The following is a 26301-nucleotide window of genomic DNA, read 5'->3' on the forward strand; positions in this document are numbered from 1 at the left end:
TAAGGCCCTATCATACACCTGGCGCAATAAGGCGCAAGACGTGTTTGCCCTGACGTGTTGCTATTTTCAGCCCAACGCAACCCTAATTTTCCCGTTTTCCTCCACGTTGTTTAAATAGTAAATCCATTTGCGCCACTTTGTGGACTCATGGGTGTTCTGGTCCAGAAAAGAGGTGTGTTAAGGTGCATTGTTGGCGCGTTGCTATTTTAAGGAACTAAAATAGACTGCGAAATAGACCAACTGAAAGCAGGTCTACAGTCCAGCGTAGAGAGCGTTAGTTGTGCGCCTCGCTTACACATTGCTTAATACACACAGGATGTACAGCGATACGCAAATATCTATACAAATGAAAAAGAATTAAAGGATTAAAATATTACAAAAATTATTATTTTCTACATAAATATAAAAACTACTGCCTTCATGTCTTCTTCATCTCAGGGTTTTTTTTAGTTTATTCATGACAACTTGCTTTTGTATAATTTTGTTGTTGATATTATTATTATTATTATTATTACTATTATTAGTATTTATTATATGCATATTTATATTTGTTTTATTAAAAACAAGCTTAGATTTGTCCACCTGTCAGGTTTTGGATTATTTGGGGCATAGCACGTGTCTTTGCATACAACTCAGTTTTTTGACCACACTTCGTTATTGTTGTTCATTTATAAAACAAATAGTTTTGAAACAAATCTTTGTGCTCAACGAACAAAATGAATTATGTAGGCTAATGGATGTCTGTTCATACAACACTGTTTCCTTATTCACGAAAGAGAGAAAGAAAAAGTGAAAGAAAAGGCCGATTGGAGGAGGCTCATTTTTTATCCTCGCTCTGCAGATGGTTTGTTTAACTTTTTTTCTTGCTAGTGAAGTGTTTTCCACTTACAAAGTCCGCCATGTAAAGAGCAAATGTGTGTGACACAACTGACTCATAAAGGGAATGGGAGATGAGACTCTGATTGGTTTATTCTCAAAACAGAATAAGCACAACCCTGTTAGATCATGCGCCGTGGCGTAGAGTGTATTTTTCCATCCTTAAAATAGCAAAATTGGATTCAGACATGACCTTAACGCTTTTGCGCCATGCGCTTTAGACTTTGCGCCTAGATTGTTAAAATAGAGCCCTAAATTCTCAATGCCTCGGAGGCCCTATTAAAATGGCAACCGGAACAAATAAAATAAAAATATATATAATATATATTTAATATATATATAATATATATAATAAAATTAAATTAAATTAAATTAAAAGTTAAAAGCATGTTGATGACACGTTGAATTCTTATGAAGTGAAACAATCAGTCAATAAAAAAATGGAAGTCAATGGCAACTGGAACAAATAAATAAAATTAATTAATTATTCATTTGTTCATTCATTTTCTTTTTTAGCTTAGTCCCTTTATTAATCTGGGGTCGCCACAGCGGAATTAACCACCTATAGCGCATGTCTTTGGGTGTGTGGGGGAAACCTGAGCATCCGGATGAAACCCTCGCGAACACTGGGAGAATATGCAAACTCCACACAAAAATGCCAACTGACCCAGCCGAGGCTCGAACCAGCGACCTTCTTACTGTGAGGCAACAGGGCTACCCACTGTGCCATTGTGTTGCAATTAAATTAAATTAAATTAAATTAAATTAAATTAAATTAAATTAAATTAAATTAAATTAAATTAAATTAAATTAAATTATGTGGTTTCTGATTACACATTGAATTTCTATGAAATAAAATAAAATAAAATAAAATAAAATAAAATAAAACCTGTAGTTACTCGTATAAGTGAAACAATCAGCCAAGAAACATGCAAGAAACAGTACAGTATTTAAAACATTATAATTATTAATATACATACTATTTGTTTTCACATTCTGTATGTTTTTTCACAGTTAGTTTTTTGCAACAACATTTTGAGGTCTGTTTGCTGAGGCTGTGAATTTCAGGTAAAAATGTTCAGTTTCTTGCACAGATTGAGCAAATCTGTTCTGCTGAAGAAAAAAAATCCCCTACATCTTTGATAGCCTAAGGGTGAGTAAAATGAAATCTAATTATAATTTTTGAGCCAAGTATTCCTTTTAAAAATGCATTGAAGCACTGTAGGACACCATACAAAACAAACAGTACATTTACAAAATCTCCTTTACGTTTTAGGTACTAATTTAATGAATACAGTATTTCTTTAGAATGACCTCACGGTCTGTAATATCTGTTGCCATTTTAATAAACCCAAACACACACCTCTGTTTATTACTGTTGATCTAATGTATTGTAGACCAAGCACCATATTGGCTGTTTCCACAAACCTCAAATGACCCGTTTGTGTTTAAATCATACACATCAGTCTATAGTATACAGATATTAAAGCCACAAATCAAAATCATGCAGCACATTGTCTGTCTTTTCCCCCACACACATACCCACGATTCAAATCAAGCTATCATATGACACGACTACATGCAGCACACTATAGCTACAGTAATACTCTACCGGAACTTTTTTTTATCCTGATGGAGATTTATACAATTTATGGGTAAGGATTATACGTAATTCTGTTGCTATCCTTTTCCTTATGCAAACTGAGCCATATTGAGCTCATAGTGATGGGTGTGTTTCTGATGGCTTTAAACACTGGAGGTAACAAACAGGTTATAATGCATTTTTGGCTCACTTGGTAGTTCCAATGCATCCAGAAAGTATTCATAGCGCTTCACTTTTTCCACATTTTTGATGTTATAGCCTTATTCCAAAATGGATTAAATTAATTTATTTTTCTCAATTCTACACACAATACCCCATAATGACAATGTGAAAAAAGATTTTTTTAAATTGTTGCAAATTTATTAAAAATAAAAAACCTGAAAAAAATCACATGTACATCAGTATTCTCAGCCTTTGCTCAATACTTTGTTGATGCACCTTTGGCAGCAATTACAGCCTCAAGTCTTTTTGAATATGATGCCACAATTCTTTGGGAATTTTTGCCCATTCCTCTTTCCAGTACCTCTCAAGCTCTATCAAGTTGAATGGGAAGCGACGGTGTACTGCCATTCTCAGATCTCTCCAGAGATGATCAATAGGATTTATATCTGGGCCACTGAAAGACATTCACTGAGTTGTTGTGAAGCTACTCCATTGATATTTTGGCAGTGTGCGTTGGGTCATTGTCCTGCTGGAAGATGAGCCATCGCCCCAGTCTGAGGTCAAGAGCACTTTGAAGCAGGTTTTCATTCAGGATGTCTCTGTACATTGCTGCATTCATCTTTCACTCTATCCTGACTAGTCTTTCAGTTCCCGTCGCTAAAAAACATCCCCACAGCATGATGCTGCCACCACCATGCTTCACTGTAGGGATGATATTAGCCTGGTGATGAGAGGTGCCTGGTTTTTTCCAAATGTAACGCCTGGCATTCACTTCGAAGAGTTCAATTTTAGTCTCATCAGACCTGAGAATTTAGTTTCTTATGGTCTGAGAGTCCTTCAGATGCCTTTTGGCAAATTCCAGGTGGGGAATGGCTTCCGTCTGGTCACTCTGCCATAGAGGCCTGATTGGTGGATTGCTGCACAGATTGTCTTTCTGTAAGGTTCTCCTCTCTCCACAGAAAAACGCTGTGGAGCTCAGACAGAGTGACCATCGGGTTATTGATCACCTCGCTGACTAAGGCCCTTCTCCCCTGATCACTCAGCTTAGTTGGCCGGCCAGCTATAGGAAGAGTCCTTGTGGTTCCAAACATCTTCCACTTACGGATGATGGAGGCCACTGTGCTCATTGGAACTTTTGAGAGCAGCAGAAATGTTTCTGTAACCTTTCCCAGCCTTGTGCCTCAAGACAATCCTGTCTATGAGGTCTACAGACAATTCCTTTGTCTTCATGCTTGGTTTGTGCTTTAACATGCACTGTCAACCCTGGGACTTTATTTAGACAGGTGTATGCCTTTTCAAATCATGTCCAATCAACTGAATTTACCACAGGTGAATTCCAGTTAAGCTGCTGAAACACCTCAAGAATGATCAGAGGAAACAGAATGTACCTGAGCTCAATTTAGAGCTTCACAGCAAAGGCTGTGAATACTAATGTACATGTGATTTTTCAGCTTTTTTATTTTTAATTAATTAACTTTTTAATTAAATAACTTTTTTTTTTTAATGTGGAAAAAGTCAAGCGCTATGAAAACTTTTCAGATGCACTGTAAATCAGAGTTGCCCAAAGTAGGGCCCGTGGGCCAAAGTTGGCCAATTGTAACCTTTGATTTGGCCTACCATCCCACAAGAGTAGAGTGAGTATAATGGAAAGGGTTGGGACAAATCACTTTAACACAGAGAACGTCATTTCTGATTTGACTGGTTTTGTTTTTACTGTAATAATTTCATTGTAAAATGTAAAAATAAGACTGAATTAGTTCATTAAAAAATGTTTTCTAGTCGTTTTAAACATTATTAAATAAACTAGGAAATTACCCATGGTAAGTTACCCCACCTATATTTACCTTTGGGCCACTAGCCTCAATCAAGTTTGGTTTTTGGCCCTTCAAAAGAAAAAGTTTGGGCACCCCTGATTTAAATGATCCAAAGTAATCACTGTTTCATCAAAAGTATTAATCAGCTCATCAAACACACACTGTAAATAATTATACAACTTAAGATTTAACTTATTAAAATAAGTCAATCGTGTTTTGACAAGTAATTTTCATCACCATTTGAAGTCATGCAATAATCAAAAATAATATTAAATTGCATAAATTCAGGATATTATTTCTGAAGGATCATGTGACACTGGAGTAACAAGGCTGAAAATTAAATAAATTTCTCAGTGAATTTAGACTATGTATTTTGGTGCATTTAAATAAAACAGTTTTATTAAACCGTTATATACGTTTTAATGTCAAATAAGTAAATAAAATATAAACTACAAAATTTAATTTAAATGTAATAATTTTTATGGTTCTTTTGATTGTTTCCTTTACAAGCACTTTACAGGGCTTAGTCCCTTAGTCACTACAGCGGAATGAACCGTCAACTTATCGAGCATATGTTTTAGGCAGCGGATACCCTTCCAGCTGCAACCCATCACTGGGAAACATCCATACACACTCATTCACACACAAACACTACGGTCAATTTTATCATACCCAATTCACCTATATCGCATGTCTTTAGACTGTGGGGGAAACCGGAACACCTTGAGGAAACCCATGCCAACACGGGGAGAACATGCAAACTCCTCACAGAAATGGCCCAGCCAAGACTCGAACCAGCGTCCGTATTGCTGTGAGGCAATCGTGCTACTCCACCACCGCATCGCCCTTTTTTAATTATAGGTAAAATTATTTTGTTACATTTATTTTATTAAAATTAAATCATTTTGTTAGAAATTGGTACTAATTAATCTAATTTATATGCACAAATATTTAAATGAAAAAATTATTCATTCATTAACTCAAAAGAGAGATCTGTAAGGACTGCACTCATTTATGCTGGACACTGTATACATGAAAAATAAATATTACTGTTTATTTTCATACACAAAATTTCTTATATCAGGTACAATGAACTTGTCAATATCATGTAAAATGTATTCAACGTTTAACCGAACACTCCTGAATTAATTAAGTAAAAGTTAATTGATTATCTTTCATTTTGAGTCTATAAATGAATCAAGTAATGTCAAGTTCTTGTTTTAGCAGAAGGAACATTGCTTATATTAATTTAAATAAATCTTATTAGTTACAAATGAGTACATTTGGTGTCATTTAGTTTAATTAAGAAACAATTCCACTAACTTGAAATATGTTATTTTACTTTATTTGAAGCAAATTGTACCCAAGAGCAAATTTACTTTAAAAAAATACTTACTGATCTCAGAGTGTTAGCACAGCGACGGGTCTCTGAGTAAAGCGTCTGACATTAATGCTGATAATAAAATGCCTATAGACCCAAAGCAGTGCTGCTCTTCTGCAAGCTGGTAACCTCAAAACTAAAAAAAACGTATGCAAAACTCTTCTTGATCTTCAAACTAATGAAAATAAAACTCTAACGAGTCTTTCTCTCATATTTAAACACCTACAATTGTTTTTTATTTTCAAAATATTCTCCTCTTAGTTCAATCTCTTGCAAAGCATGCTGGGAACTACACATCCATTATGACATATACTTTATTAAAATGTACTTAATATTACTAGATTTGCAACGATTAGAACATTTTTAAATATGACTAGCAAATTAATATTAATATTAAACTCATTCCACTCATTTCATTTATTAAATGAAGTAAATGTGTAAATATTTACTTAGAAAATTCTACTTATTTAAAAATTATTAAAGTCAATTTATTAGATTTTACTACACCAAAAAGTAATTCCTTTCAGTGTGATTTGCTATATTTATTAAGATCATTTCAGGGTTTGTTTAAAAAAATTGCCTACATTCTAAGAAATAAATCTATGAAACAATAGACAATTTAAAGCAGTACTTATTACTGTACCGTAATTTACATAATCAATGGAGACAAGGGCTGTTTTTCAATTCCAAGAACACAGAGAAGGGACTCATGTTCTTGTGGAGATCAGTCTTGCCAAGTTATCTTGGAAGAACGAACTCGGGAGACCGCATGAACAGAGAACATGTCCTGTGAGAAATGAGATGCTGCGTTCTTCCTGATGGTCACATGACCTTCACGCATTTTTAATGAAAAAGAATTTAAACATTACAGCATTTTATACAGCGATTTATTGTTTTTTCCCCTTTTCACAATTTATGCATAAAGACCTTACAAATATACTTTGCACAATACAAATAAAGCAAATTTTAATATGAATTTCAGCAAATAAACACCCTTAATGTATTTATGTCTTTATTAAGATGTTCATGGTAATGTTTACTCTCACTGTTTCATTTAGGGAAGCTCCTGAGACAAATGTTATATCTTCGAACTTTCATAATAAATCTATGTAAAAGCTGCGCTTCCCACTTTCTTTATTCAGCCGCAAAGACTTCTGGGACTTCTCGAGCGAGTTTTGTGCTCAAGTCTGCATCAATGCGTCCTCGATATCAAGAACACATCCGGGAACTTTCACCCGTCCTCTGTTCTTGCAATCTTGAATTTTGGAACTGAACTTTGGCAGTTGATGATGACGTTACACAAGAACACGAGGACGCAGGAACCCTGAAGCATATTGAGAACTCTGACGCACATTGAGAAACAGCCAATATATCCTTCATACTAAAAATGTCTCTTTGTTAAATCGCAGAGATCAAAAATTTGTTGAAACATAGAGCACAATCTCATAATGCAAGTCCCAAAAGCATGAATACAAATAGAAAAACAGCAGAAAATCATGAGGTGTGTGAAAATTCTTTTTTTCTACAGTTTACATTAAGCGTACATCTTGATTTAATAAGTTTTCATTGTGAATTTGCAATTGAAATCCACCCCGTATCTAAAATCTGAGGGGACACGTGGGCATGACGCATCTGCACACGCTCTGCAGCCCACGCACTGCAAAAACCCCAGACATTCACATTACATTAGATGAACACTTCAGGCTTCTGCTGTTCAGATGTCTCGAGATACAGTCCACCAAGCTGCAGTCCACCAACTCTCCTGAGAACAAGCTATATGATGGTTTGCCGAAGTGCCATTCGTTTGTGTTGACGCTGACATGTGCCTCTGGGTTTCTGTGGGGTTTTTTTTTTTTTGCTCTCTCTCTCTTTCTCTCTTTTCTTGAGCAGATGTATTGTTGTGCTTAGCTGACGTTCACTTGCTTTTTTCCCCTCATCCATTCTCACCCACACGCTCACATTTTTGTTCATTCGTACGGAGTTCGTAATGAGAGAGTGGGAGTGGGCTTTCATTTTCATTATGTACTGAGGTAGATTTGGCTGCTGTTTTCTACTCGCTTGTTCTTTTTTTATCTCCTTTCACCTTCATTTGTCTTGTTCCTTCAGAGAAGTTCTTTTGTTAATGCGTTCAGTTTCCCTGGTCTTTTAAACATCGTATACAGTCCCTGACAAACGTCTTGTCGCTTATCTATTTTGTAGAAACACGTGCTATTACCCCTGACTTTTTATTAATCAAATGGTGTTAGAAATAGCTCATATAAAAAGCAAAAATCCTCCCAAATGATGTTTCACGCACTGAAATAAATTAGTTTCACTGAAGAAAAGAATTATCATTTAATCAAGACAGAAAGGTCAAATTTTGGCAAGATAAAAGTTTTGTCGCCTGAACAGAAATTGAACAAATTTACGGCAAATACAAAAATATGTCAGCAAATTAAGTAGTGCTGCTGTGAGATCCAAATGTAATATCTTGTATGATTTCCATGAGCTTGAAGAACTGCATCCATGCGGTTTGGTAAGGATTCATACAATTTATTGATGAAGTCATCAGGAATGGCAAAGAAAGCAGTCTTGCATGCCTCCCAGAGTTCATCAATATTCTTTGGTTTCGTTTTTCATGCTTCCTCTTTCATCCTACCTCGCATATGCTCAATGATGTTCATGTCTGGTGACTGGACTGGCCAATCCTGGATCATCTTATTCTTCTTTTCCTTGAGGAAATTTGATGTGGAGATGGAAGTATGTGATGGAGCACCATCCTGCTGCAGAATTTGACCTCTTTTATGTTTGGGAATATTAGAGGTCGCTAAGATTTCTTGGTAGTTTAGACTCTTGATGTTGCCTTGCACCCTGCAGATCTTTCGCACACCCCATACTGGATGTAACCCCAGACCATGATTTTTTTGCCACCAAACTTCACTGTTTTCTGGGTGAATCTTGGATCCATTGGACTCCAGTAGGTCTCCTGCAATATTTGTGAGGACTGTGGTGTAATTCAACAAAAAATTAGTCTGAAAAATCCACTTTCCAGCGTCCATCCATTTACCGGGCTGTGGGCCTTGGCAAATGCCACATGATTTTTCAATTGTCTTTTGTTTAGTGCTGGCTTCTGGGCACTGATTCAGCAATGGAGGCCATTTCGAGACAGAATCCAACTAACTGTTCTGGTTGACACAGGAACTTCAAGAGACCAGGTTTCGGTGGAGCTCTGTTGCAGTGGAAAATGGGCTGGCCTTGGATTTGAGCCAACAAACGGTCCTCTCCAGCAGTTGTCTTGCGGGGTCTGCCTGACCTGGGCTTGTCAAAACATCTCCAGTCTCAATCTTTTTTTATCCTCTGTACTTGACGATGAGACACATTGAAGGTGTGTGGTGCATATGGAGAAGAAAAGAGTGTGTGGTTTTTCTAGCCCCCTCACATATGTGGAGCACACTCAGAATTGCACATTGTCTTAGAGTAGTATGGAGTGATGATAAGAAGGTGTCTGGTGCATATGGAGAGGGGAGAGTGTGTCCTACAAGTCCACTTTCATACACACACTCAAAATACGCATGATGTTTTTCAGAAACATAGAGTGTTTATAAGAATATGTATGGTGCTAACGAAGAGGAGAGAGTGTGTCCTACAAGTGGTTTGTCAAGCCCACTCACCTGTGAAGAGCACACTCAGAATTGTACAATGTTTCTAAGACGTATGGGGTGATGATAAGAAGGTGTTTGGTGCAAACGAAGAGGACAGAGAGTGTCCTACAATTGGTTTGTTAAGCCCACTCACCTGTGTGGAGCACACTCAGAATTGCACAATGTTTCCAAGAAGATTTGGATGATTATAAGAAGGTGTCTGGTGCAAATGGAGAGGAAAAGAGTGTGTCCTACCAGTGGTTTGTGAAGCCACTTACATGATTGAAGTACACTCAGAATTGCATTATGTTCTCCAGAAATATGGAGTGTTTATAAATAGGTGTATGGTGCGTACGGAGAGGAGAGAGTGTGTCTTACAAGTGGTTTGTCAAGCCCACTCACTTGTGAAGAGCACACTCAGAATTGCACAATCTTTCCAAGAAGTATGGGGGGATTATAAGAAGGTGTCTGGTGCACACGGAGAGAAAAGGAGTGTGTTCTACAATTGGTTTGGCCAGCCCACTTATCTGTGTGGAGCACACTCAGAATTGCACAATGTTTCCAAGAAATATTGTAATAACGAGGACGCTGGGGCTGTGTTAGAATCCATGTGCTGAAGTTTATTAAAGGGGTTAAGCAGAGGCATCAACAAATAAACAGGCAGAGAGTCAGCACCATATAAGCAATCCAATCCAAACAACAAACACAGGGGAAAATCCAGACAACATAGTGCGAGTGCAGGCAGAAGTTCAGTAACACAACAATCAGTCCAAAACAGATCGAGAGGGCAACGACAGAGAACGTACGTGTACAAGGCAGGCAGGGTCATTCACAGGATAGCAGTCATGAAAGTCACTTTGAACAACGCTTGGTAAGGCAGGTAAACTGGCAGTACTTCGCAAAGAAGCATGGCCTGAGCTCTTGCTGAAATACAGCACAAACAGGAAGTGACTGCAGTGGGAGCGGAGCTGAGTCAGTAGTTGGGCGAGGGCTCCCTCTGCTGGCGTGGCATTACAATTGTTTGTTTATAAGACGGTGTCTGGGGCATATGGAGAGGAAAAGAGTGTATCCTACAAGTGATTTGTGAAGCCGCTTATATGCTTGAAGCACACTCTAAATTTGCATAATGTTTTTCAGAAACATAGAGTGTTTATAAAAAGGTGTCTGGTGCAAACGAAGAGTAGAGAGTGTGTCCTACAAGTAGTTTGTCAAGTCCACTCACCTGTGTGGAGCACACTCAGAACTGCACAGTGTTTCAGAGAAGCATGGGGTGATTATAAGAAGCTGTCTGGTGCACATAGAGAGGAAGAGAGTGTGTCCTACAAGTGGTTTGTCAAGCCCACTCACATGTTTGAAGCATACTCAGAATTGCAGTGTTTTTCAAGAAGTAAGGCGTGATTATAAGAAGGTGTCTGGTGCAAACGAAGAGAAGACAGTGTGTCTTACAAGTTGTTTGTCAAGCGCACTCACCTGTGAAGAGCACACTCAGAATTGCACAACGTTTCCAAGAAATATTGTGTGTTTATAAGAAGGTGTCTGGTGCATATGGAGAGGAAAAGAGTGGGTTGTACAAGTGGTTTGTGAAGCCAGGTACATGCTTGAAGCACAGTCAAAATGTGCAGTATTTATAAGATGGTGTTTGGTGCATATGGAGAGGAAAAGAGTCTTATAAACATGTTCTCTCATTGTGCTTTTTCAAGAATGGTGCCCAAAAGTCAGGCATTCTCCTTGCAAAACTTTAGGAAAAAAGTGCAATGTGTTCTATCTGTTTTCGCAAAACATTTGTGGGCTCTTGAAAAAGCATCGCATTCTCACAAGAAACGATTTTTAAACGTCATCGTGTCAGTTTAGGGGCTCTTATACACTGTAAAAAATGTTGGGTTCAACACAATCAATTTGTGTTGGGACAACGTGAAGGAATTAAGCTAGCTTATTAGTTTTTACAAATTTAAGTGGATTAAACATAAAACAATTCAGTCATCCCAAAAACAGTTGAGAATTGTTTTGTTTCAGCTCATTTTGGATAAGTAGTTTGAACAAACAGCAAACATAATTTTCTGATTGTATGTTGTTCAAAACTTAAATAACTTACTTAAGCTAAAAAGTAAAAATAAAATAACTTACCTAAGCTAAAATACTATATTTTTACTATATTTAGTTCTAATTATTTTATACATACATCAAAAGTTAATGCCGTCCAAAACTAGATAAAAAAATTGCACACCCGGCAAAAAAAATTATGCATATTGAGACATTCTTTTCAAAATAAATGATGACAGAATTCGCTTTGTTGCATACAATATTCATTTAACTCATATACAAAAATCTGATGCTAATAAACTATGCTATTAGCCAATAAAATTGCAGCCTGTCAGCCTCAACGAGCCAAAGAGATTGCAGCCTGTCAGCCTTAACACACGTTTTTCAATTTGTGTGCAATGTACATCAGAGACTGTTGGCGGTCCTCAGAAGTGTCATTTGACCGCTGTCAAATGAGCAGCTTCCCTCAAACATCTTTTACACACACACACACACAAAGTGGACACACAACAAAGCCCAGAGTAATAGCCACAGTAAAGCGCCTCCAGTCAAACATTGATGAGACTGAGAAATCCAGCTCTTTGCATATGAAAATCTGAATGATGGAGCAATAAAGCAGCTTTATGAGCTCATGACGAAGGCATTTATAGCAGATCTAGATCTCACAGATCTTGCCTGAAAGCTAGGAAGCAGTAGCCGAAGAGTAACGGCTGAGCTGAACTCAGAACAGTGGTAAATGGTTCTGCTGTTAATGATGCAGAACAGCAGTGCCTTGGGGATGGCGGAGCAGATGGTGATGCTGCCCGCTGCAGGGTGGCGCTCTGTCAAATGGACATCATATACAAGAGTACGATGACACAGAGATTGCTGTCTCTTAGTGGACTACATAGAGCTGTGCAATATGATGATATATATTGTATGGACAAAATGAAAAGCATTTATTTTATCGTTTATTTCATTGGCATCACAAAATGCATTGTTTACGGTAATCATTCATCGTTTTCATCGTGTATATGAGCGCAATATTACATTAAGGGGTTCAGACAAAAACATGAATAGCAGTATTGTGAGAAAGTTGCAGTTTGGAAAGTACAATGTTTACAATTTTTCTGCATGTTATTTGTTTTTTGTTTTTTTATGTTGGACCTGTAAGCATTAATTTTGGAAAAGTGTTTTATTTTTAATTCATATTTACTTTATTTTTCTACATTTTTAATCAAATATTAGCCTTGAAGTTTAAACAAAAAGTGAGAAATATGATCACATATAAATGAGTACATTTCTGACTATATGCTTCAAAATGTAAAAAAGAAATAGTCCTTTACATGTGGTCAATCCTTATATAAAATATTAATTGATTGAATTTGCTTAAATGGTACTATTTCGTGATATATATCATTATCAGGAAATAAAATGATTTATATGAGATTTTCTACATGTTCCGAGAAGTATTTGTCTATTTTGAGTTGGTGATATTGTTGTAAAACTTAGATATAAAGGCATTTACTTGATTAAAACACACAATGGTACTACATTATGGCTACAAAAGATGCTACGTTATCAATAAGGAACAGTTTTTAAAAGATTTGAACAATCTTGAGACTATTCCCTACTGAAAAATCCAGCTTAAACCAGCCTAGGCTGGTTGGCTGGTTTTAGCTGGTCGACCAGACTGGTTTTAGAGGGGTTTTGGCCATTTCCAGGCTGGTTTCCAGCCATTTCCAGCCTGGTCTTAGCTGGTCAGGCTGGAAAATGACCAGCTAAAACCAGCTTGACAAGCCAAAACCAACTATGTCCAGCTTAATCCAGGCTGGTCAAGCTGGTTTTAGCTGGATTTTGCTGGTCATTTTCCAGCTTGACCAGCTAAGACCAGGCTGGAAATGGCTGGAAACCAGCCTGGAAATGGCCAAAACCCCTCTAAAACCAGGCTGGCCAACCAGCTAAAACCAGCCAACCAGCCTAGGCTGGTTTAAGCTGGATTTTTCAGCAGGGTTGGGAATCCAACCTCTGTGTAAGTCTTCCCTTCTGTTTTTTATTATATAGTTGTACTATTATACTATTGGATTCATTAAACAGTATTGTCATTTATGTTTATATATATTTTATAATTATGTTGGTTGGTTAATTTTTTGTGTTGGTAATATAATAATAATAATAATAATAATAATAATAATAATAATAATAATAATAATAATAATAATAATAATAATAATAATAATATGTATGTATGTATAATACAATAAAAAGTAACACTGTAAAATATTATTACAATTTTACATTTGAATTTATTTAAAAACTTTCTGCATGATTTCTTAGTCTGCAGTGTTACAGTATCCTTCAGAAATCATGTGAATAAGCTGATTTACTGCTTAAGGAATATTTTACATTCTCTCACCTCCCCCAAAAACTTTAATAAACTCAAAACGGATTACTTTACCTGAGAACCTTTATATACAGTACATATATATGAAGAGTTTAGATGCAAAAACCTCTAATCGCCATCTGAAATGCTTTTTCTCAATCTCCTATGTTTAGGTTAAGATAGTTCACTTTGACAGCAATGAAAATAACCTACACACAAGAGCCTGAGAAAAATATGCTAATTTTAGAAGAAAATTACAGATGAGACTTTTTACATATATATATATAAACCAAATTGTGTTTAACAGAGCAAGGAAATTTTCACAGTATGTCTGATAATATTTTTTCTTTTGGGGAAAGTCTTATTTGTTTTATTTTGGCTAGAATAAAAGCATTTTTTAAGAACCATTTTAAGGACAAAATTATTAGCCCCTTTAAGCTAGATATTTTTTCTATAGTCTACAGAACAAACTATCGTTATACAACAACTTGCCTAATTACCCTAACTAGCCTAGTTAACCTAATTAACCTAGTTAAGCCTTTAAATGTCACTTTAAGCTGTATAGAAGTGTTTTGAAAAATATCTAGGAAAATATTTTGTACTGTCATCATGGCAAAGATCAAATAAATCAGTTATTAGAGATGAGTTATTAAAATTATTATGTTTAGAAATGTGTTGAAAAAAATCTTCTGTTCGTTAAACAGAAATTGAGGAAAAAAATAAACAGGGGGGCTAATAATTCAGGGGGGCTAATAATTCTGACTTCAACTGTATAAAACACACACACACGCACACACACACACACACACACACACACACACGCACACACACACACACACACACGCACACACACACACACACACACACACACACACACACACACACACACACACACACACACACACACAATAAAAGCAGTATTATTGTAAAATATTCTTCAAATTAAAAGATTATATACTTTAACATATTCATACATTTGCATTTTATTTTCAGCATTATTTCTCAGTCAGTAGTGTTACAGCATCACCCAGAAATCATCTGAATAAGCTGATTTAGTGCTTAAGGAATATTTTACATTCTCTCACTTCCCTCAAAAACTTTAACTGACAAACTTTACAAAAGCTCACAAAAGCTCTGAGATATGCGATTACTGTTTTAGCACATAACTAATTTGACAATAACTGACATGATTCACACATTTAGAATTGTTTTGTGTGTTTCCTGGAGTGAAATTCAAATAATTGTAAAAAAAATCACATAAATTAAATTATTTATAAAATGATAAAATGCTTCAGTATTCATTAAGTATATAACAGTAAAATTGAATATGCTAATTTATTTAAATGATGGATTTGAAACCATTGCTTTTAAACTGTGATATGTAAATACATCAATACATGTCAATAAGCATTTATCAAAATGAAACAAATGAACATCAAATTAATAGTATTAATAGTAATGATATTAAAAGTAATGATATTAATAGTAATGAGATCACTCAAGGTTAAAACATTTCTGGGTTTATTTTATAAATATGCAGTGTAAATAACCAAATAATAATAAATTAATATAATAAAATAAATAATAATTAATATATTAAAACTTTATAATTTGAAAATAATAATTATAATAATTCTTGATTAGTCGTAACAAATAATAGTTAATACACAAAAACACAAATGGATGTTTAAATTCATTATTAAATTCCACTGGATAATAAAAAACACAAATGTCTGGCACTGGGCCTTTCTATGCGCATTAAGGTTCAATAAGCCCACCTCTTTTCAAAGACCATCATGTGGACCATTATCCATATAATAACTCATTGAGCAAAATGGCTCCATGCACCAGAACCACTATGAGATATGAATGTTCCTTTTGGGTGAAGTTGAGTTAACAAGGCTTTGATGCCCATTTGAGATTCACTGGCGTGATTCTGTAAGAAAGCCTTACTCTGCCAATGTCTGTTTGCATGGAGTTTTAGCACCCTGTATACTTAAGGAATTATGCAAATCAGTTAATAGTGCAAACACAGCTATGAAAATACTGCTGAGAGCTATTTGCACTGGACTGTTATGCAGCTTACATTCTGCTTTTGAATTGTAGGTTATGTAGAATATTGCTATACATAATTCTCTGTAGGCAATGCTAAACGCAGGTCTGAAATGTTCTGAGCTTGTCCACTTTAACTCCTTTCAGTTGAAAACACATTCAGTCAGATTGTTTTCATAGATGCTCATCATGTGGTTGAATGCGTTCCAACAGCCACAAAAATACCTATTAACTTCATTCTTCATAGCAAACTACCCGGATGGCAATATTTACATAATATACTTCTGATATTAGCAAATTGGATGCTTGTATAAGATCTGAAAATTGACTCCAAACTAAAATAACTTTGACCTGATATTATTTTTCAGAATTACACCACACGGTTCAGACTTAGTCGATTTTAGTCGACTGAATCACAAATAGATGATGGTAAGATGTGGTAGTTTAATTTGTCTCCTGCGCATTTGGTTTTTGGGCAGGTGTATGTATAGACCTAGATGTATAGACCAGGTATATGTATGGGTTTTCAGATCTTTCAATATGATATTGTGAAAAAAGCGTGCACTATTTAAATATGAATGCAAAAGAAGACAACTTTAAAAAAATACAGAGATTATTTTTCTGCTTTAATATCTGCAAAACTACATATATGATTTCTAGACTGCATATATGCAATACATATTCAGCAGGTAAAATATGTATCGAGTATGTCAAGATTTCTCCTGGTAAATATATTTCTGTAGGAGCTGTTGACATGAAATTGACCCAGATTTAAACAATTTAAACATTCAAATAAAACAAAAGAAAATCTGAAAAAAAATTAACAATTGAATGACACAAGGAGAAAGTACTGAACTACTGACATTTATGTAATACTTTGTAAAAATATTTAGTTTTTTCTAATGACAGCTTCAAGATGCCTCTTGGAGAATTAAGTCGCATTTGATTTCAATTTGATTTGGTGTAAAACTATGGAACAGTCTAGATCTGACTCTTAAACAATGTCAGGATAATAATCAGTTTAAAAAGTTGTATAAATATATATTATTAAAGGAGTATAACGATGAAGGTGATTGAAAAGGTATAAAAAGAGAAAGGTATGATGAAATTTTAATTAATGGCTATTTGCAGTACTAGGTTTTTTTTTTTGTTTCTTGTTTTTTTCTCTGGGTTTATGTTACAAGGTATACGGGTACAAAATGGAAGCAAACATATAGCTTGTCGGATATGCCAAAAGGATAGAATGTGGTTATGTGAAAGGAAGAGATAAGTAAAGGAAGAAATAAGTTTAAGTAATAGACGAATGATGTATGTGGTAGTGGGGTGGGAAAATAATAAGCTTGTGCTTCATCCCACTCTATTTTCGACCATGTTGAAATGTATTCTTTTGTTAATGATATTTTATGTAGGATACTTTGTTCGAAAATAAATAAATAAAAAAAAATAAAAAAATCTAATTTACCCCATGATTCAACACAGTGTAAAAATCTTGACAGTAGTAGTAGTAGTAATGATACCAGAATGAAAAAATAAACATTTAATCAAAATAACCCAATACACTGGGTTAAAAAGACCCATAGTTGGGAAGGTGCTATAATAACCTATAGTTGGGTTATATGTTGGGGTATTTTTTTGTGAATTTTTTCAAATTAATTAAATGTTTTAATTTTAATAAATTATTTTAATTATTTATTAATTATTTTTTTTATGAATTCACAACTAAAAATATTATATAAACTCTTTCGTTTTTAAAACTAAATGTTTAACTAATTTGATTGGACTTCTCCATGATTGAGGAGGGGGATACATTTGCGCAGATGTAATAAACATTAAACTTTACTTTTTTTAGACACTCATTATACATAATATAATAGAAAATGATGTTATGTATAATATATAGGTATTCATTTTGGGGGGGCCCTCAGATTTCCTGGGGCCCCAAGCAGCCGCTTATCTTGCTTATTAGTTAAATCCGCCCCTGATATCAGACCCTATAAGAATGTATCTTACAACAAAGATTTGTTTAATAATGCAAAAATAGTTTCTGCTGTTCCTGAAAATATTTGTTTACAGTGATTGTTCCCTGTACAATACAACTTGCTTAGTGAGATATAGAGCTGTTGTGTCAGTTTGACTCCAGGCTGAAATGCTACTCTCGTTTAATCCTGTTACGTCAGATGACTGTGAAATAGCTTTAGCTCTTTTGCATTATTAGCCTCGATCCTTTGTGGAACTTTGACAGTGTTGCCAGATCTCACAGGAAAAAACAAGCATGTTCTGACTAAAACATTCATAAGCTTGGATAAAATAGCTTATACCAGGGATGTCAAGCTCAATTCCTGGAGGGCCGCAGCACTGCACAGTTTATTTCCAACCCTAATTAAGCTGATCAAGTCTTTCAGTCTTGTTTGAAACCTACAGGTAAGTGTGTTGAAGCAGGGCTGGAACTAAACTGTGCAGGGCTGCGGCTCTCCAGGAATTGAGTTTGACATCCCTGGCTTATACTGTAATTTTAGCCCTGGTTTATCATTTTGCTGTAGTAGCATGGGGTAAATAATCTTTATTTATTTATTTTTTACAATTTAGATATACCCTGAGTGTAAATATAATATATTTTATTTGTAATTTGAATGAACATGCTTTTAGTCTACTTTCTACTACCTTTATCATGTTGTTTTTTTAATTTACAAAGAGTGGATGTAGACAGTGCCATCTAAAGGTGATCAGAAACAATACGACAGAGAGAGGATCTCGTCTAATATCTGTGTGTGTGTCTGTGTGTGTGTTTCAGAGATAGTGAGAGCCATGACTCATGTCATTAATCATGGCATGTCCATGTACTGGGGCACATCCCGCTGGTCAGCTATGGAGATCATGGTGAGTGGAGATGACAGACTTCTGCGCACTCTTTCTTTTCTTATTCAAGTCAGTCCTGGTCAGAAAACGATATTATACAGTGATATTTAATACATTTTCCCCAGTTCCACAGGCAAGGCTTAAGGCTTTAGACTAAATTGCATATTTGAGCTGCATCAAATAAAAATAACTTGCATGTGAAGTATCTTATAATGTGCCATTGTCTCAAGATCCACAAGAGTAATGTGTTTTTTTTTCTAAGGTGATTTGATAAAAGTTGCTTAAATGCCCTAATTAAACTTAAGTTACACTCTGTTAATTTGTCATTAACAATAAGTTGCAGAGTTTTTGAGAAAAAAAAGAAACAAAACTTTGACAATTATAAATGTTGTGCTGCAAAAATACATTTGTTAAAAAGTTACAATAACAAGATACGTTACAGTATCGTAACACCGTTGAAAGTGGATTAAACTAAATGAAATAATTTGAAACTAAAGGTTTCAAATTTAGTTTTGAAGGTCTCCCATAATAGGTTTATAGCTTTCCAAAGTAAAAAAAACACTTCACTATATACAAATAAAGCTTTAAAAGAATTAATGATGACTGTTTCTTTCTTTTGGGAGACAGTCCCAGTTGTAAGAGCAACAAATAATAACTTGATAGTAATAATCAATAATTAACAACTGATCATTTGGAAAAGTGGCAGAAGGTATATTGTTTCTGATGAATCATCTGTTGAACTGCATCTCAATCATCACTGCAGAAGACCTATTGGAACCTGGATGGACCCAAGATTTCATAGAAATCAGTCAAGTTTGGTGAAGGAAAAATCATGGTTTGGGTTTACATTCAGTATGGCGCGAGAGATCTGCAGAGTGGATGGCAACATCAACAGCCGGAGTTATCAAGTAATTTCTGCTGCCCATTACATTACAAATCACACGAGAGGGCAAATTCTCCAGCAGGATAGCACTCCTTCTCAAGATCCTGAAACCAAAGAAGGTAATGGTGCTCCTGTATTGGCCAGCCCAGTCACCATACATGAACATTATTGAGTATGTCTGGGGTAAAATGAAGGAGGAGGCATTGAAGATGAATCCAAAGAATCTCGATGAATTCTGGGAGTCCCGCAAGAACGCTTTCTTTGCCATTCCAGATGACTTTATTAATAAGTTATTTGAGTCATTGCAGAGATGTATGGATGCAGTCCTCCAAGCTCATTGGAGTCAAACACAATATTAATTCTTTTTCCACTGCACCATGACTTTATATTCTATATTGTTCATTATTTCTGTTAAGTGACAAGACTTTTGTCTAAGCAAAGCCAGACCTTACTGGCCTAATTAAAGAATTAAAAATCAAGGCATGATCATATTTTATTTTGGTAAAATAAGCGTAATCTAGAGGCCTTTACCTTTCATATAAGCCACTTCTGATACCAAATGATCAACTAGAAGTCCAGTTATTATTTGTTCCTAAAACTTGTATAGGTGACAAGACTTTTGTCAGGTAGTGTATATATATATATAAAAGTAATATAAGGAAAAAGCGTAGTATTACGGATGTTCTATTTAGTCTTTTAAAAATATTTTTAAAGTGATGTTTAACAGAACAAGGAAATTTTCATAGCAATTTCTGTAATATATTTTGGAGAAAGTGTTATTTATTTTATTTTGGATGGTATAAAAGCAGTTTTGAAAAATACATTTTAGGGTCAATATAATATAGTATATATAATATATATAACTACTGTTATCCAATGACTTGCCTAATTAATCTAACTGGTCTAGTTAACCAATACTAGTATCTTGCTAAACAACAAAATGGCAAAGACAACAGAAATTAGTTATGACAAATTATTTATTAAAACAATTGTTTAAAAATGTGTTTTAAAAATCTTCTCTCTGTTAAACAGCACTTATGATATATTTGAAAAAAGAATAACAATTTCATGATTTAGTCTTCAACTGTATATATACCAGCCAACAAATCTAAAAAAATACAGAATGTGAGCTTGCATGTTGATTACCTGTATAAATATCTTTCTCTTGTCATCTCTTTTTCTCCTGTAGGAGGCGTATTCTGTAGCGAGGCAGTTTAATCTGATTCCTCCTGTGTGTGAACAAGCCGAGTATCATTTATTTCAGAGGGACAAAGTGGAGATGCAACTACCAGAGCTTTACCACAAGATAGGTAAAAACAAGCACATACTGTATATACAGTACATTTGTCAAATGCCTACTGAAAAAGCCTAAAGACACAGTGGTGTACCTCAGGTGTTGGTGTGGTATCCTGGTCCCCATTGGCCTGCGGCATCATCACAGGAAAATATGAAAACGGCATCCCAGAATCCTCCAGAGCCTCTATGAAGGTACTTTAATCCTCTATTGCACGGCAGACACGTCATTTTCTTTAAGGCACTGTTCTGCCATTATTTACTCACCCTTCACTTCATGTCACTAACCTGTTTAAGGTTTTGTTTCTACCATTGACCTCAAAAGAAGATATTTTAAAACATGTAAATTCAATCAGTTAATATTGACCACATGGAAAGGACTAATTCTTTTGACATTAATATATGCTTAAATACGTACTTATTCATCTATAACTATCTTTCTCACTTTATAAGCAAATATTTGATTGAGAATGACTCAATAGTATAAAAAAAATTAATAAAAAATTATAAATCAACCAAAAGCTAAATATTACAGACCCAACACAAATTATTGATGAATAAAATGTAAAATGTAGCATTGTATTTTCAAAATAAACTGTAAAAAAATATCTGTAAATTAGCAGTTTTCTGTATTTTGTGATTCAAGTTTTTACTTTTTATTTTCCCCTATTTATTTATGCTTTTGAATTGCACTGTGGGACCTTGAAAACCTTGAAGAAATTCAAAAATTGACTTTTATTAACATTGTTAATAGTGTAAAGTCATGCATTGTTTGTATATTACGCTACAAAAACCTTGTATTAAACTGCCAGTACATTTTCTGTTATTCATTCATTCATTCATTTTCTTGTCAGCTTAGTCCCTTTATTAATCTGGGGTCGCCACAGCGGAATGAACCGGCAACTTATCCAGCATTTTTTTTACGTAGTGGATGCCCTTCCAGCCGCAACCCATCTCTGGGAAACATCCACACACACTCATTCACACACATACACTACGGACAATTTAGCCTACCCAATTCACCTGTACCGCATGTCTTTGGACTGTGGGGGAAACCGGAGCACCCAGAGGAAACCCACTCGAACGCAGGGAGAACATGCAAACTCCACACAGAAACGCCAACTGACCCAGCCGAGGCTCGAACCAGCGACCTTTTTTCTGTGAGGCGACAGCACTACCTACTGCGTCACTACGTTGCCCCCGATTTTCTGTTATTTTACATACTTATTTCTCTATATATTATTTCTTATACGTGATATCATTTCAAACTACTAAATTATCAATAAAAGTCATTTTGTTAAACTGTAGAGTTGAATTTTCAACATCAAAAGTCGACAGAGCAGAAATCAACGTCCCATAATGCAATACACAACCGTAAATTAACGGAAAACATTTGCGAATCATAAAATACAGAAACTGATCATTAACAGATTTTTTTACAGTGTAGCAACTTCTCCACCATGCTGTGATTCAAATTCTGCTGATATCCAGATTGTGATAACCCAAATGATGAAAACGTACAGTATTAACGAAAACAATGTATTTTGCGACACCATGAAAAAAAATGGATAGAGCACAATATGAAATGATAGACTTTTTATTTTGTCCATATGATATATATTGTCATATTGCAGAGCCCTAAACTGAACCATATCCAGTTAATCCAATGCTGGAATTGCGTGTAAAATCAGACGTATTCCAAATGTTAAATAGGACATCCTGGGCTTGCAAGAAGTGATAAAGGTGCTCATTTACACCACTGGTCAGAATAATGATAATAAATGATTCTTGAGCCGCAGATCAGCATATTATGATGCTTTCTGGAGAATCATGTAGAGTAATGATGCTGAAAATTCAGTTAAATTACATTTTAAACTTCATTCAATTTGAAAAAAAAAAGTTTTCACTGAATTTTGATCAAATAAATGCAACCAGAATATGCGTCTTTTAAAAACATAAAAATCTCCCATTGATGGACCAGTAGTATAGATTATACAGTGATGAGGATGGCAGGTTTTCTGTGGTAGTTTTCAGGTTTTTCTGTCTCTCTTCACAGTCATATCAGTGGTTGAAGGAGAAGATTCTGAGTGAAGATGGCAGAAAGCAACAGGCCAAGCTTAAGGAATTAACCCACATCGCAGAGAGGCTCAGTTGTACGCTGCCACAACTTGCTATTGGTAAGTCAAATAAACTTCACCCATTTTTATTTTGACTGCCACTGTATGTCTCGTATTATTACTGTGATGGTGACTTTACTGTCTCCACATCTTCTTGCTGAGAAACAGATCCTGGAAATTAACACACAGGGCTTTAAAGTCACCAGATCATATTTTGTATGTTAAATAGCATTTGATGGAGTCTTAATACATTTCTTTAATTATTTTTGAACATTAAATATAGCTGGGGTTTTAAGAAATAGGAAATTAGTTCTGTATAGAAAAAGTAATAATGTTTTAATACTACTACTGATCATACTTATCTTTTTATAGAAATATTTATGCTTATATTTAGTGTTTTATCATAGTCAGCAATTATGTTCATTTTATTTTATTTTTTCGATAACAACAACAATCAAAATAATAATAATATAAAAATATAGATTTTATTAAAATACTGTTAGTTATAAGTATTTTAAATTTCATTGTGTATTTTTAAAATAGTCAGTAATTGTTCATAAAATTTTGTTTAATAATAATAATAATAATAATAATAATAAATATTCTATAAAACGTTTTGTTTGTTTGGTATTCACGTTGTGTATTTTAAAATAGCTATTTTGTCTTGTTTTTTCTTATTATTGTTGTTAATAATAATAATAATAAATTTTAGTGAAAGAATTAGTTTTAATTGTTTTAAAAGTCAGTATTTTTTATTTTGTTTTATTTCTTGGATAAAAACAACAGTAATAATAATGTAAAATATATAGATTTTATTAAAATATTTTATATTTTTATTATAAATATATTTTTAATAATTTCATTGTGTATTAATAAATGGACTAAGCCGAAAAGAAAATAAATGAATGAATGAATTTTTTTAATAATCAGTAATTGTTCATTTACTTTTTTTGTTTAATAATATTAATATTAATAATAATAAACATTATGTAAAACATTTTTTTTGTATATTTGTTATTTGATTAATTAGATTGATATCTGATTTAACTTTTTATTTAAGATTTTTCAGCATATTTTTTTTTTTTTCAGAACAACCCCTTACCCAACAATTTAACCCCTTACAAATGAGGGAATACAAAAAAGATATTATAAAATGTAGATATAAAATAAGACAAATAATACCAAATAAATAAATAAATAAAAAGTACTTTTGTAATTAAAAATATATTTGAATGGAAAATAATTCCATTATTTTAATTGTTATTTTAATGGTTATTTTAATTGTTTTAAAAGTGGGTGATATTTTTCATTTAATTGCATTTTCTGTTTTATTCATAATAATAACAATCATCATTATCATCATTATAATTCTGTTATTTATATCCTGATTTTTAGTCATTTAACTATAAACACTCTGATATATTTAAAAATGTATTTTAAATATCTAGTTTGCTTACAAACTGCTGGCACAGAAGCATCTGTCTGCAGCATATGGTCAGAATCCGGTTCAGTTGAGAGTCCCATGATTCACTGACTGGAAAAGTTTATTCATACTGTATACTGTAAGACCAAAGTACAGATCCCATATAAGTCTATTCTCTGTGTTCCTCTGTGCAGCTTGGTGCCTCCGTAATGAAGGAGTGAGTTCTGTTCTCCTGGGGACCTCAAACCCTGCGCAGCTCACCGAGAACCTGGGGGCGATTCAGGCAAGAGATTTATCAAAGCATCTCAAACACACACACACACACACTGTAAAATCACTGCTGTCCCACAAGCTCTGGTGGCCTGAAACAAGTCTGAGCTTTCATCAGTAACCTTTCTTCTGAGTCGTGCTTCATGCTTCATTTACATTTAAAACATCAAAACGGGGATATTTCTTGATGGTATATTTATGTCCTGTGGCAAAATTTCACACGCTAATGCAACTAAATCAGCTTCAGGTAGATGGTTTTATGTAATGTAGAGCTTACTAAACGCTTGGATAACATTTAAAGGTATAGTTCACCCAAAAATGAAAATTCTATCCTCATTTACTCACCCTCCACTTGTTCAAAACATATTTAAGATGCTTTAATCTGTTGAACATAAAAGAAGACATTTTGAAAAAAGCTGGAAACCGGTAGCTATTGACTTCCATTGTATTTTTTTCCCTACTATGAATTTCAAATGAATCTAAGTCATAATAAGCAATGATATATTGTTGAGTAAATAATTAGCCAAGCTTTTCCCCCAAGTTTTTAATGGTGCGTTTACTTCACTGCCAGGTTCTTCCAAAGATCACCGCTCACGTGGCCTCGGACATCGATAAAATCCTGGGAAACCGTCCGCACAGTAAGAAGGACTACCATCACTAGGCCTTTCTGTGAACCTGTAAGCCTTGAGACTCAGGATCCCGATCCAGCCCTCGTGTGTCGGCAGTGTGTGATTCCCACTGTCTTATGTCCACTTCTCCCGCAGAGAGCCGTTGTTACCGTCTCAGTAGAAATGCTAAAGTGTTATGCATGCTTCTGTTCGACCTAAACCTGAGCTCAGCCTTGCATTAGGATGTCTGTGGAGATCGACGCACCTGCCTGTGAAGCACAAAAGCTCCCTCATCCACGGGCTTTTGCATTCAGCTGTCCATCACCCATATGTGCCAAAGTGAACCTGGTCTTGATCCTTGACCTCCGGACAACCATTCTGAAAAGGTTGAATAATAGGCTCTGAATACTGTCTAGAAAAAAACACATTGAAATAAGGGGAATAAAGACAGGAAAATGCACCGAGAATGTAAAAACTGTGATGTATTACAGAGCAGCGAGTACTGTGTAAGATGTGTGCATTGGTATGTTGGATTAAAAAGCCATCAACAGCAAAGTGGGCTGTTTTTGTGTTTAAATGTTGCTCCCACCATCTTGTTTAGACTGTTTGTGTATGTTACCTCTGGAATTTGTGTCATGTCTAATCAGTACAATAATTTCTTACTTCTCAAGTCATTTTAAATGAATAATATAAAAGAAGTTTAGTTTATTCAAATGCTTTTCCAGCGATAAAGTTTCACTTTATTAACGACTGGTTAAAGACTTAAATGCTTGCTGCTGTATTTGGTAACTTCTGAACTGCTAAGCAGTACATACTTGAGTCCAGAGAGTTGATAGAAATGCACAACTACTGTAAACATCTAGTAAATAAGTACTATATGAAAAAAATGGGGTCAAAATGTTTACAAACTTGAAAATAATGAAGCTGTTAATTAACGCATT

General features: G+C 34.6%; 1 protein-coding gene across 1 annotated transcript in view; it reads left to right on the forward strand.

Annotated features, from left to right (window-relative positions):
• kcnab1b (potassium voltage-gated channel subfamily A regulatory beta subunit 1b) overlaps positions 1-26301 on the forward strand; it is a 104214-nt gene extending 77913 nt beyond the window's left edge. The window contains exons 9-14 of the mRNA XM_056480499.1: positions 18702-18787; positions 20839-20959; positions 21043-21137; positions 22999-23119; positions 24677-24765; positions 25324-26301. Of these exons, the coding sequence (XP_056336474.1) occupies positions 18702-18787; positions 20839-20959; positions 21043-21137; positions 22999-23119; positions 24677-24765; positions 25324-25413 (602 nt within the window). The 3' untranslated portion in view covers positions 25414-26301. The remainder of the gene's footprint in view (positions 1-18701; positions 18788-20838; positions 20960-21042; positions 21138-22998; positions 23120-24676; positions 24766-25323) is intronic.

The sequence above is a fragment of the Danio aesculapii genome, chromosome 2, assembly GCF_903798145.1.
Source record: "Danio aesculapii chromosome 2, fDanAes4.1, whole genome shotgun sequence".
Taxonomy (NCBI): Eukaryota; Metazoa; Chordata; class Actinopteri; order Cypriniformes; family Danionidae; genus Danio; species Danio aesculapii.